At 52.4% G+C, this 12960-nt stretch overlaps 1 protein-coding gene across 4 annotated transcripts in view; it reads left to right on the top strand.

Annotated features, from left to right (window-relative positions):
* CAMKK1 (calcium/calmodulin dependent protein kinase kinase 1) overlaps positions 1-12960 on the top strand; it is a 29017-nt gene that overhangs the window by 959 nt on the left and 15098 nt on the right. The window contains exons 2-10 of one of the 4 annotated variants that reach the window (XM_015597476.2): positions 5591-5679; positions 5923-6324; positions 7211-7258; positions 7726-7779; positions 8173-8224; positions 8426-8559; positions 9028-9064; positions 9837-9858; positions 11042-11130. In XM_015597476.2, the coding sequence (XP_015452962.1) occupies positions 5965-6324; positions 7211-7258; positions 7726-7779; positions 8173-8224; positions 8426-8559; positions 9028-9064; positions 9837-9858; positions 11042-11130 (796 nt within the window). In that variant the 5' untranslated portion in view covers positions 5591-5679; positions 5923-5964. Of the gene's footprint in view, positions 1-5532; positions 5680-5922; positions 6325-7210; positions 7259-7725; positions 7780-8172; positions 8225-8425; positions 8560-9027; positions 9065-9836; positions 9859-11041; positions 11131-12960 lie in introns of those variants that run through there. The other 3 variants (XM_025040157.1, XM_006922209.3, XM_015597477.2) reach the window with 3 other exon arrangements.

Genomic DNA, 12960 nt, shown 5'->3' with positions numbered 1-12960 from the left:
CTCACTCCTTCATTCAGCATATACAGATTGAGCATCCACTGTGTGCCAGACTGTGTTCTAGGCCCACAGACTCAGGAGACCCCTATCTCCTCCTTGGTCTCTTACCCTCAATCCCCACACAAGGCAGAGAGATCATTTTAAACCTCGTTAGACTGAGTAACTCCCTTGCTTAAAACTCTCCTCTGGCTTTTGAGGCCTCCTGGTTTCTGTCCACAAAGACATTCCCCGCAAACCCCCAAGCCAAGCCTTGAGTCCCAGCCAGGAAATGGCTCTCTGTTATGTACTGTGTGAACTTCCATCTTCTCATCCTCTAAAATCCTTACTCAGTGGTCATGAAAGAGCTTAAATGCTATCTCCTCCAGGAAGCCATCCCTGAGGCCAGGCAGAGCGAGTGATGGCTGAGTGATGGCTTTCTCATCCAGGTGTGACTCTGATTACCATCAGGTACCTCTCACATGCTGAACACCTCACTCCAGCCACATTGGCCTCCTTGCAGTTTCACCTCACAGCCTGTGCCGTTGCTGGTTCTTCTGCCTGAAATGCCCTTCCCAAATGTTCACACTACTTGCTCCCTCACTTCCTTCAGATTCTTCTCAAATTATGCATCAGAAAGGCCTTTCCTGACCACACTGCATAAATAGCAACCCTAGCCCCTTACTCTTGATCTCCCTTATACGATTATATTTTTCTCCATAGCATGTACCACTTGACACATCTGTTAATTATAGGCTTTCTTGTTTGTGGCTTCTTGCCCCAGTAGAAATTAAACTGCATGAAAACAGGGACTTTGTCTTTTTGGTTCACTGCTTTATCTCCCAGCACAGTTCCTGGACACGTATAGCAGGTGCTCAGTGAGTATTTGTTGTGTGAATGAATGACTTTGAATTTGCATCTCAGGAATCTGTGTCCTGGCTGCTCCCCAGCTTGTGAACTCCCAGTCTGAGGCTAGGTCTCCTGCCCTTCTGTCCTCCAGATTCCAAGTTCCTCCTCTGGAACGACTGTGACCATATTTGCATAGTAGAGATATTCCCTCTAGTAACTGGTACGGAAGATGGGGTGGGATGGGGTCGGGATATGAGCCTGGAGGTGGGGATACCTGTGTGGATGGAAGCAATGGGAAAGGAAAGTGGAGGCCTGAATCTGGACTTTTAGAGGGGATCGACTCGGTGACCTCCACCAGACGTGGGGAGATCAGGGAGGGCTTCCAGAGGAGATGTCTGAGCTGTCCTCCGGCAGCAAAGGAGAGGGAGGTGTGTTCTTGGCAGAAGGCACAGCTTGTACAAAGGCCTGGCAGCAGAACCCAGTCTGCAGTTCTGGAAGCTGCGAGTGGTGCGGTTTGGCCAGAGTGGGCAGTAAGTTGAGTGAGGGGGTAGTAAAGCTGGGTGATAAGGAGGGCTCCTGGGTTTCTGCCCTGGGAGAACTGGGAGGATGGTGGTGCCATCTCTGCGATGGAGACAGGAAGAGCAGACTTGGGGAAAACATTGAGTTGAATTGGGGCCCTGTTGGGTCTGAGCTGCCCAGGAACATGAAAGGGAGGAGACAACTAGTTAGAAAGAATTGGGCTGCAGGCTCAGACGGGCCGTGGAGGATGAGGAGGTTCAGAGGTAGAAGGGGAGGCTTGGAGACCATCAACCCAGGTGCACTGAGGATGCGCTGAGGGTTGCCGGGCCAAATCGGTCAGAGCCCACCTCGGTGCTTGAGGCCTCCCCTGGGATGGTGGGAGGGGGCATCCTCACAGCAAGCATCCTCAAGTATGACTTGGCACCAGACGCCTGGGCCTCCCGGAGGGGACTGAGTCATCCTGGGTGGAGGCGGGAGCCTCCAAGGGCACCCGTTGCCAGGGCCATCCAGACACTTGTCAGGAGCGTAAACACAGCTCCTGTGAGGCAGCCTGGCGATGTCAGAGCCATCTTCCATGTCTGGCCTTAGTGGCTAGACCACCTCCTTACAGCTTTCTCTTTTGGTTAGTCCTCTACCAGTCAGTGCTGTGTGTCCTCTCTGCCTGGATTGTAGCTGGTTTTCTGCTAAACTTGGCCCTGAGGTTCACAGCAGCCTTCCAGAACTCAGAAAGGTCTGACTGGTGCCTGAAGTCATCCCAGGGGGTGCCGCTTGAACCAGCTGGGATGAGAGCAGGATCCGTTACTCTGTCCTGTTCCGGGCCTCCTCTGGGGGACCCAGGTGGATGTGGCACATTCTAAAGAGGAGGCCTGGCCAAGTAGGATCTCGGAACTAGGGTCTGCATCCCTTGGGAATAGCCAGGCACCTGTGGGTGGGGGACATAGCCTAGCAGGAGGAGCCCGAGGGTAATGTGCCAGGGCCTTTTTGGAGCCAGGGGACAGATATGGGGCTGTACTTAGTACATCAAGGCTCTCCTTCGGTGGCTTCCTGACACAGATAAGTCCTAGCCCCACATTGCTTGGGCACAGACTTCTTCAGTGTCTACAATCTCATCTACTTCCTTTTACAACCCTGGGAGTTGGCAGGATGGTAGCCATCTGATTCAGAAATGAGGAAACAGCCTCCAAGAGGCTCCATGACTTGTTTAAGACAACACAGCCCCAGCCTGGGAGATCAGGTTTGGGGTAGCTTTTCCCAGTGAGGGAGAGCCTGAGTCTGGCTATTCTTGGCTGCAGACTAGGCTGAACAGTGGGAAGCTCCCCATGCCTGGAAGAGTCCTTGCTCTGCCCTGGGTCTGGGTCCCAGCCTGTTTGTCCATTTGTTGCCCATGTGGCCACTAGTTATCTGCTGAGTTAGTTTCTACAGAGCATTTTCTGGGGTCTCAGATTGAGGAGAGCCTCGAGAGGTCCCCTGGGGAGCTGCCAAGAGGCCTAGGTTCTGCCGAAGACACAAAGCCCAGCCCAGCAGGCAGCCCCAGGCTGATGGACAAGTGACCATGTTGGAAGTTTAAACTTGACCTTCTGCGTTTCAATTCCAGTAGATCCCACAGTACAGATGATCACACTTACACATGCCTATAGACAACACCAATTGTTTTCTGTGTTCATACAGATATGTGCCTATGTGTGGACCGCCCCCCCCCCCACATACACGCAGATACAAGCCATCACCCCAGACCCACAGCCCTGCTTGCACACATTCTCTCGAGTGTGGACACATGCCCTCACATGCGTAACCTAGGGCACCAGGCCCTGTTGCCTGGACATGAGGCAGGAACCTGGGGCCTCCCAGACTGCCTCTCAAACGGACATGCTTAGTCACCTGAATTTGATCCAGGCGGGAGGGAGGGTGGAGAGCCTGACGTCAGCACTCACAGCCTCCTGGTGCCGCCCTCGCATCCATCTGGGCTACAGCATGTGCCAGGCAATCACAACAACAGCAGCACAACAACAACTCATTTTTACGGGGCTTCCTTTGTGGCGGGCCCAGTTCTGAGCCCTACATGGGCGTTCACTCCTTTCCTCCTCACAACCGCCTGCTCAGGGAACTGAGACTGCTAGTGACCCCATTCTGCAGATGAGGAAAACCCAGGCACAGAGGTGCAGTCATGTGCCCATGGGCTTGGCCAGGAAGGTACAAAGCCTAAACAAGGTAACAGGGCCCCAGGCTGGAGCAGGAAGGCTCTGCTCTGACTTGCTGTGTGACTCCTGGACCATCCCTGACCGTTGCTGGGCCTCTTTCTTCCTCAGAGAAAAGAGGAAGGGAGTTATAGGAGGAAATCAGATGCAAATTTTATGGGCTAGGGCAGCCTTTGGCCTCTGCCGGTGGTAGCTCTCTCCCTCTGTCCCTGCCCAGAACCGGAGGGCAGGAATTCCTGACACTGATTCATTCCCTGCCATGGGCTGGGGCCTTAGGCTTGTTGGGATTCCCTCTCTGAGGCTACTTTCCCATCTATCTAATGGGGACCGGGCAGTAATGATCACTATGGCAACCACTCATCCATTCAACAAATGTTTATCGAGTTCCTAGTCTGTGCCAGGCACAGCTGAAGACACCAATGATCCTATAGAGACAAGGCCAACAAAGCCTTAATATATGGAGTTTATATTCTGATGAGAGAAAAAGGGCCTGCAAAGTGAGGAGGATGGGCAGCGGGGTGGGGGGGCACTTACAGGGAGGAGTGAGAAAAAGGGCCTGCAAAGTGAGGAGGATGGGCAGCAGGGGGGGCCACTTACAGGGAGGAGTTGGATGGATGAGCCAGGCTTGGAGGACTCCCTTCAGCCTTGGCTTCCTCCTTCCTGCATGGGGCCTGGTCCCCAAAGCCTCTCTGATAATCTAACTCCAGTCACTGCCCGCTCTCACCTCCTCCAGCCCTATTCACCCCTCTCTCATCTCCTCCAGAGAGGCCTCCTTGATATTCTAGCCTCACCCACATACACACATACTCCTCTGGGTCCAGCCTCCATGTCTTTTCCTGCTACCAATCTGGATGCCCTGCTCCTTTCCTTTCTGCATGTCAACATCAGCTTCACCACCTCCAGGCTTCCACTCATTCAACACTCTGTGGACCAGGCACAGGGTTCTGGACCATATCCTTATCCACGATCCATCTCTAAGCCCTGCTGTGGCCCTAGGGAATTTGGGAAGGTCCCACATCCATAGTATAGATGGAGAGACTGTGGCTTTGAGTCGGGAAGGAGACTACCCAGGGCACCACAGTAGGTTAGCAGGCAGGATTGGGACTCAGCCTAGGCTCCTTTGTGGCCAGTGGACTCCAGTGCCCCCTTGACATCTGTCAAAGCAGCGATGGGAGAATGAGGGGTGAAACAGAAACCGTGTTTTTAAAGTCACTGTGTGGGGACAGAGGAAGTTACTGTGTAGGGACAGAGGAAGTTACCACCAGACAGGAAGGGCAGAAGGTCAGGAGTCCACTCACTTTTCCTAAGAAGATGCCTAGTTTGGCCCAAGAATGGGGAGGGGCATCTGGTTGGGGTGGGGCCCGTGCTTGGCCTGGGGCAGAAATGGAGTCCCAGCCTGAGTGTCACAATTCAGCTTGGGGTCAGTGTTTAGTCCAGGATTGTGGTCAAGAGTAAGGGCCAGGACTGGAGGTTGGAGGTTGGTTTGGGGTTCAAGTCCTTGGCCTGGGGCCTCGTTTGGGGCTCAGACTGCAATACGGCCAGGGTAGGTATAAGGCCAGGCCAGGGGGAATATCTTAGTCTGAGCTGAGGTAGCAAAACATTTTGGCTACACAAATAAACCGGAAGGGAAAACCAGAAAAAATAAAGAATGACCTTTTAGTGCAGTGAAGTCTATCTTGACAGCTACCAAAGCAGAGTCCCTTTCCCTAATGGACATTGTCCTGGGCTGCAGGTTCTGCTGGAGCAGAGAAGGCAGTAATGGGAGACTTGCCTTGGAGAGGCCTCCCTGAAGGAGATGATAGAGGCTGGAGTCCCAGGGAAATCTTCCTGGAAATTGTGAGAAGGGTAGGGGTGGGAGGCTGGAATATCAGGGAGGCCTCCCTGAAGGAGGCGAGTGGGCCTGGATCATCTGGGAGGCCTCTGCATTACTAGCACCTAGCCAGCTTCCAGGCGGCAGCATTGGAATGCTCTGCTGTCAAGGGGTGGGGCTGGTGAGTCACTGGGATGTCTGCTGGTTCAGGGCCTGAGCTGACCCTGGACTCTGTTTCTCCTAGGGCCGCTAGGCCTCCAGTATTCTGCCTGTATCTGTCTGTCCTGATTCCAGAGGATCAGATTCTCCCTGCTTCCCTAAGAAGCCAGCAAGGTAGGCATGACTATGCCTGTTTTACAGATGGAAACACTAGAAGTCTAGAGGGCTGGTGTGCAGCAGAGCCAGATGAGTTCCTAGAACTCCTTCACTTAGTAGGAGTTTGAATGCTGGCAACCCAGTCAGAGGGAACAGGTGGGGAAAAAGCATGCAGGTAGGACTGTAATGGGAGAAGAGCCTAGAAATCTGACCTCCTTGCTCTGTGGCCAATTTCAAGCCTTTTCTGCCCTCTCTTCTCAGGTTCCCAATAAGGCTGCACAGAGGACCCCCTTGAATGCGGCGATGGAGGGGGGCCCAGCAATTTGCTGCCAGGACCCTCGGGCAGAGTTGGTGGAGCGAGTGGCAGCCATCGATGTGGCCCACTTGGAGGAGGTGGATGGTGGCCCAGGGCCTGCCAGGAATGGTGTGGACCCTCCGCCACGGGCCAGAGCTGCCTCCATGATCCCCAGCAGTGCTTCAAGACTTCCCCTGGCCCGACCCAGCCTCTCAGCTAGGAAGTTCTCCCTGCAGGAGCGGCCAGCAGGAAGCTGCCTGGAGGCCCAGGTTGGGCCTTATGCCACAGGGCCTGCCAGCCACATCTCCCCACGGGCCTGGCGGAGGCCCACCATCGAGTCCCACCATGTGGCCATCTCGGATGCAGAGGTTGGTCGGGCAGAGCTAGGGAGTGCTCACAAGCTTTTTAGTAGTGCTCAGTGAAGACCCTTTCTGTTCCTATTCCTGCCACACAGCTGTGTGGCCTTTAGTTTGCATATCCCCAGAGTTGGGGAGCTTACTATTTCTCAATAAGGCCTCTTTGCACCCAGGGGAGCTCCATCTGAGCCAACCTCTGCCTCCTATAATTCCCACCATTCCCAGCCCCACCCAGTCCAGGCCTTGGAAATAGGCTCCTCCCTTGTCCCCCCAAAAGTCCTCTTAGAGATTTGAAGACAGACATAGTCACTTTTCCAGCGTGAGCCCCCACCCCTAATCCTGCTTTCTTGAGTCTGCTCTGACTCAGAAGCTGCCAGCATGGTTCCAGCCTCTAGGCTTCCACTGGCTCTGTCCTTGCCACTTAGATCTGAAAGTGAACCTGAGTACTGAGCAATCTATGGCCTTCAGAGGCTGAGCTTTTTATGCCTGAGCCAGGACTCTGGTCTTCTGTCCCCAAGGCTCTTTTCCTCCTTTTTGTCCATGCTATCTAGACCTCACATTCAGCTGCTTCCGGAAATACTTGCTCATGGGTTTCTTATAGATTTGGATCTCCCAGACCCCAGCATCCAGGCAGAAATCAGTGCATTTTTCCTTCCCCACTTCCTAGGAAGCAAAGTATAACCATGGCTCACCATTCATGTTTTCAAACATCGTCCAAGGCTTCTTGTCACTTTTGGTGGTGTCGGCACCATCAAGTTTCCTCATCCCAACTTGAAAGGTTGATAAGACCTGGGGTCTGGGAGTGAGGGCCAGCACTGGGCCTTGAATAGGTTCCTGAGGTAGGAGCATTGCTGCCTCTGGATCAAGCTTTACCTGATGCTCCCTCTTTATCCCCTAGGACTGTGTGCAGCTGAACCAGTACAAGCTGCAGAGTGAAATTGGCAAGGTAGGACTGGGGCAGGCCAGGAGCAGTGAGAACTTCGTTTGGGGCTTTGCGAAGGCAGTCTGTCTGGATCCTCTGCTTGGTATAATCCCTTCTCCTCTGGGAATGTGATACAGAGGCAGGAAGGCCCAGGCCTGGAAGTGAGGAAAATTTTGTTCTCTTTAGGAAATACCTGGGGTGGGTGGGGGATGGAGGTGGGAGATGACTCCTGATTCCTGACTCCCTAGAGTTTTTGATGGAAGATAAGGAGGGGCTGGGGGAAGCATGGAGCTGCATTGAGCCAGGCAGGGGCAGGTACTAGGGCTCAGGAACCCCATCCCCATCTGCCTGAAATTGATGCCCATTGGTGGTGGGGGGTGGAGATGGGATGTAAGAGGAGGAGGCTGGAGCTGTTCAGGCTCCCCTTTTCCTGAGTTAGTCCTGGGGGAGATCGCTCTGCCCAGGTGGAGCTGACCTGTGCCTATCCACAGGGTGCCTACGGTGTGGTGAGGCTGGCCTACAATGAAAGTGAAGACAGGCACTATGTGAGTCTGGGGATAGGAGGGAGGTATTGCCCAGGCTGGATCCTAGAAAGCTGGGGGTGGGAGATGGGCAGAAGCTGGGAAGACAGAGGACAAGCTGCCTCTGAAGGGAGTGAACTTCTTGTCCATAGGGGTTGCAAAGACAGTGAGTTTCTTGACCCTGGGAATATGCAAGCAGCAGCTGGATGCCTCTGAGGGGAGAGCTCTAGAAAGGCTTATTGGGGAATAGGGGTAAGGCCTAAACTCAGGCGCTCACCCAGCTTAACCACACCCAGCCATACCCTCAATGCCAGTCGCAGATGCCCAATGTGCCTTTCTGGACTCATTCCACCATAAGCAGCCTGTCCTAGCCCCTGGTGGCTGCACACATTGACATTTCTGCCTCTCCTTCTTCAGGCAATGAAAGTTCTTTCCAAAAAGAAGTTACTGAAACAGTATGGTTTTCCACGTATGTATCTGTTGGGTCCTGTACTTGGGAGCCCCTAGCCTTGGGGCAGATCTTGGTCGCTAGCTAGTTTTTGTTAGGACTGGGGATGAACAAAGGCGGGTGTGTGCTTGATGGGTTGGGGACAAGACTATGGTCTTGCGAGATTCTTGCTTGAGGCCCAGCCTCCTGCTGCAGGGGCTTGACTCCCCTTCCTGGTCACAGGTCGCCCTCCTCCGAGAGGGTCCCAAGCTACACAGGGAGGACCAGCCAAGCAGCTGCTACCGCTAGAGCGGGTGTACCAGGAGATTGCCATCCTGAAGAAGCTGGACCATGTGAATGTGGTCAAGCTGATTGAGGTAGGTGGCCATGGTGAGTGGTTGAGAATCTGTGTCTCAACCTGTTGAGTAGCCTCTGGTGCTGGGGGCACTCAGCACAGAACCAGGGATCCCGCTGAGGGAGCAGATATGGCTGAGGCCTCCAGGCTCATAGCCAGACTTGGAGCGGGGGCTGCAGGGAAGCTTCAGGAGTAAGTTCAGGATGGTCTCAGAGTCTCACTGAGAATGAGTATCTATGGTTTTTGAGACCTCATCTGTCTGTGCCTGCTCAGTTCCTGCTCCATTGACTGGGGTGGCTATAGAGCATAGTGTGGGTTGGGGGCTGGTGAGGACAAGAAAGTCTGAGACCCCCATTCCATGCCTCCTCAAGTTCCTGCTCCATTGACTGGGGTGGCTATAGAGCATACTGTGGGTTGGGGGCTGGTGAAGACAAGTCTGAGACTCCCATTCCATGCCTCCTCAAACCTCATGTTTGCTCCTCCTGACCAGGTCCTGGATGACCCAGCTGAGGACAACCTCTATTTAGGTGAGTGACCCAGTTCATTCCCAAAGCAGCTTACCTGGGGTCAGTCCAAGGGCTCCTCACAGACACTTATGACCTTCAGGGGGGGCAAGGAGAAAACACACATTCTCTGCCCCTAGGTTCCTTTGCCCAGCCCCGCTGAACCAGGCTCAAAATATCCAGTTAGATTCAACAGATATTTCCAAGCCCCGCCTCTACTGATCAGAGAGACAGTGGGTCGGGTAGACACAGGAAGCAGGCTACGTGCTATGGGTTCCCAGACCCTGTCTAATAGCTCTGTGCCTCAGTTTCCTCACCTGTAAAACGGAGATAATGATGGTATCACTTCATAGGGTTGATGTGAGAAGTAAATGAGTTATTATATGCAAGATACATTAGCTATTATTGTTAGTATTAATGTTATTAAGTTTGTGGTGCCTGATTCATGGCTGGGCTTAGAGGCCCTCAGGAATAGGGGCAGAAGGAAGACTGGTGTATGAATTAGAGGCCAGGGCTTTAGTCTCCACTCCCTTTCCTACCTACCAAACTGCTATGACCTTTAGAAAATTTTCTGCCTCGTTGAAGGAGTTCATGAATCAGATGAGGCACATTCGTAGTAGACCCCACTCTCACCCATTTACCTCCTTTGATACTGTGGAACCCCTGTCCTGTCCCTCCCTCAGTTATGCCTGGATGTCTGCCCCCCTCCTGGCCTCCAGAACAGGGAGGGACCTTGGCATCACCTGCTCTGCCGGCCTGGCTACACCTTACCTTCTTTTCTTTTCTTTTCTTTCAGTGTTTGACCTCCTGAGAAAGGGGTGAGTTCCCCATCCCTATCAGGCAGGTCAAGTCTCATCTAGGCCTTCCTTTCCCTCCCTGTGTCCCTAGTCCTAGAGTCAGCTACTCTAGGGGAAAGCAGAGGCCCAGGCCCTCCCCTTGGGGAGCTGTGGTCTGGGGTGAAATGAGAGACCAAGAGGACAATTCTTTGAAGGCTGGTGGTGGGTCAGTGAGGCTGGAATAGTCAGGGAGGCCTCTGGAAAACGGGGTGGGTTTTGAACCAGGCCTTGAAGAACTGGAAAGAAGATTTTGATGGAGGAGAGGGAGAAGAAGTGTTTGTCAAGTGAAAGTATAGAGATGGGACTCAACTCTTACATGTATTCAAATCACAAAGGGTTCTCTCAGCTTTACAAATTTGTAAGTTGGATGGGTGGGACTTCATTCCTTCCCATTTACAAGAGGGGAAGCTGAGGTTCAGAGAGGGTAAGTGGCTTGCCCACCATCACACAGTAAGTCTCGTGAAACCTAGGGTTCTAACTCATGTTGCCTTATTTGGCCTTCTCAGGGTATGTGTAGAGCAGCAGATGGGCATGGGCCTGGGTGGACTGGAAGCCCTAATTGCTGAGGTCTCAAATACAGGCTATGGTTTGGGGGAGAGCGCAGACAGCGGTGTCCCTTTAAGACTCAGGGTCCTTGAAATGTTCTTAACCTCTATTTAAAGTGAGAAGTATGAGTTTCACATTGCCATTCTATATCTGTAACTAGAACTAAAGTTTTACAAAACAGCACATATCCTTATTACATGATATACTCTGATATATTCTACTTTATTAGAAAAAAAGCGGTAGCCACCCACTAAATTATTTCATGACCCTCTGTTGGATCTGGACCTACAGTTTGAAAAACACTGCTCTAACTGGCATCTTTGCAACTGCTTGATTATAGATAATTAAGTACTTAGAAGAAGTGATATTGAGCCAATCAGAAATTAAGATAAACCTAATTTGAAATTATAATGATTGTAAAGGGATATTTGTGTCTGTGTGTTTTTAAATTTTCATTATATGGGAAAAAAAGCTAATCTCTTGGGTCCTCAGGACCCATTTAAATATAGAAGGCTCCTGGGAGAGGCTGGAAGGACCCAGCCCCTGTTCCCCTTCATCTGCTGCCTGCCTTTCTTCAACCTGATTCAACTGAAACCCTTTCTCTTCTCCCTCCCCATAGGCCAGTCATGGAGGTGCCCTGCGACAAGCCCTTCCCCGAGGAGCAAGCTCGCCTCTACCTGCGGGACATCATCCTGGGCCTTGAGTACTGTGAGTGAGGGGCTGCCTGGCCCCTGGAACTGGGGACAGGGAACAGGGGAGGGGTATACCGGATAGGGTGTACCCCAGACTGAGCCGGCTCTGAGCAGTTTCTGTCAGTCAGTGGTTATCGGCCAGTCAGCTTCAGTTGGGGGCAGAGACATGGACCTGCTTAGTACTACTTGACTGGGCCAAAAACTCTTGAAAGCGGGTGGCAGCGGACTTCATCGGGCATGCGCCAGGTCCTTCACAGTTCCTGTTCACCTGGTCACCATTAAGTCATTCTGCATCTTAGGCATTCGGTCTACATTTCTCCTCTGCTGAGTTCTTAGCCAAGCTTAGCCTCTCTACAGGGCCTCAAGAGATGTGGGAAGGAAGAAATTGATGTCCAGCTGCTCAAGCATTTGTCCTGTCATGGAGCCTGTGGGTGGTGGCAGGGTAGATTTACTCTGAGGGGCCCTAAAGTGATGAGAGCTCAGGAGGGAGGATGTTAGCTTAGCCTCTATCTATGTAATTCCTTTATTCACTCATTTATTCATTTCATTCATTCATTTATGAGTACCTACTAAGTGACAGCCGGTGGCAGGGGAGATGACAAGGACCTGGATGTGACATCAAGGATGTTACAGCCTAGTAGGAGGGACAGGAATCCAAGCAGGCAGATGATGTAGTATAGTGCCTGCCCAGCTTGGAGAGGCACGAGGGCTGTCAGAGCACTGAGAGGTCAAGGGAGGCTTCCCAGAGGAAGCTACTCGTGACGAGTCTTAAAGGATGAGTAGGAGTTTGTTGGTTAGGCTTGAGGGATGTGTGAGAGAGTACAGCAGGCAGAGAGAACTGCATGGCAGAGGCACAGACGGGAGTGGGCATGTACTACTTAAGAATGGGGAGAAGTTCAATTTTGTTGAAGCATGAGGGGAGCAGGAGATCATAGTGAAAAATGATACAGGAAATGCTATTCAGGCCACACTTGAAGGATGGGAATGCTGCCACAGAAGACATTCATGACTTCATCCTGTCAGCATTGTGAACCCCTGAGGGCTTTGAGCAGGAGAGGGGCATGATAGGATTTGCATCTTAGAAAGCTCTGTCGAGCAGCTGTGTGGTGGCTGGATAAAGGGCGAGAGGCGGCCAGCTGGTTAGGGAGGAGGCTGTTTCTATAGCCCAAGTGACAGATGGTGAGGCCTGGATTAGGACAGTGGCAGTGGGGAGGAGATGTGAAGGAGGTAGAGTGGCCAGACGCCTAGGCTTCTGGTCTGGTTTGGGGAGCAGGAGTGGTGCCCATCTCTCTAAAATCTTAGCTTGGTTTATCAGGAGCATATTCTCCCCCTGGGGAAACAGGATGAGGGCCCAGCTCAGGTGACAGGAACCAGGACTGTTTTTATCTCATTTGAGCCATTCCAATGCCCTCAGATTAATATTCTCTTTGTACATAAGGGAAAACTGAGGCACAGAGGTAGGAAGGCTTTGCAGAGTCTCTAGCAAGGGCCTAAGGTGTAGGAAGGGGCCATTTCATGCTGGGTGTGGTCTACAGTGGGCACCACCCTGAACTGGCTTGGCCTCCACCCCATCCTGTCCTGGGACCTTCTCCTCCCCTGAGGGTCTATTATCTCCTATTCTGTTTCCTCCACCCTGCCTCCAAAAACAAAAAAAGACTAATCCTATTTCGATAAAGCCTTAGCAAGACCCAGCTAGTCACAGTGAAGTGCTTCTCCAGGTGGATTGTGAGCACCAGGGCTGAACAGGCAATTGAATAGAGGCACGGGGCACTGATGACCTGCCTTGTGATTCTAGTCTCTCTAAGGGAGCATTGAGGCTATCACAGAAGGCTCTGTGGTTGGAGCG

The sequence above is a fragment of the Pteropus alecto genome, unplaced genomic scaffold (assembly GCF_000325575.1).
Source record: "Pteropus alecto unplaced genomic scaffold, ASM32557v1 scaffold398, whole genome shotgun sequence".
Taxonomy (NCBI): domain Eukaryota; kingdom Metazoa; phylum Chordata; class Mammalia; order Chiroptera; family Pteropodidae; genus Pteropus; species Pteropus alecto.
Note: the sequence above shows the minus strand (reverse complement) of the source record. Positions and strands in the feature narration are given on the sequence as shown.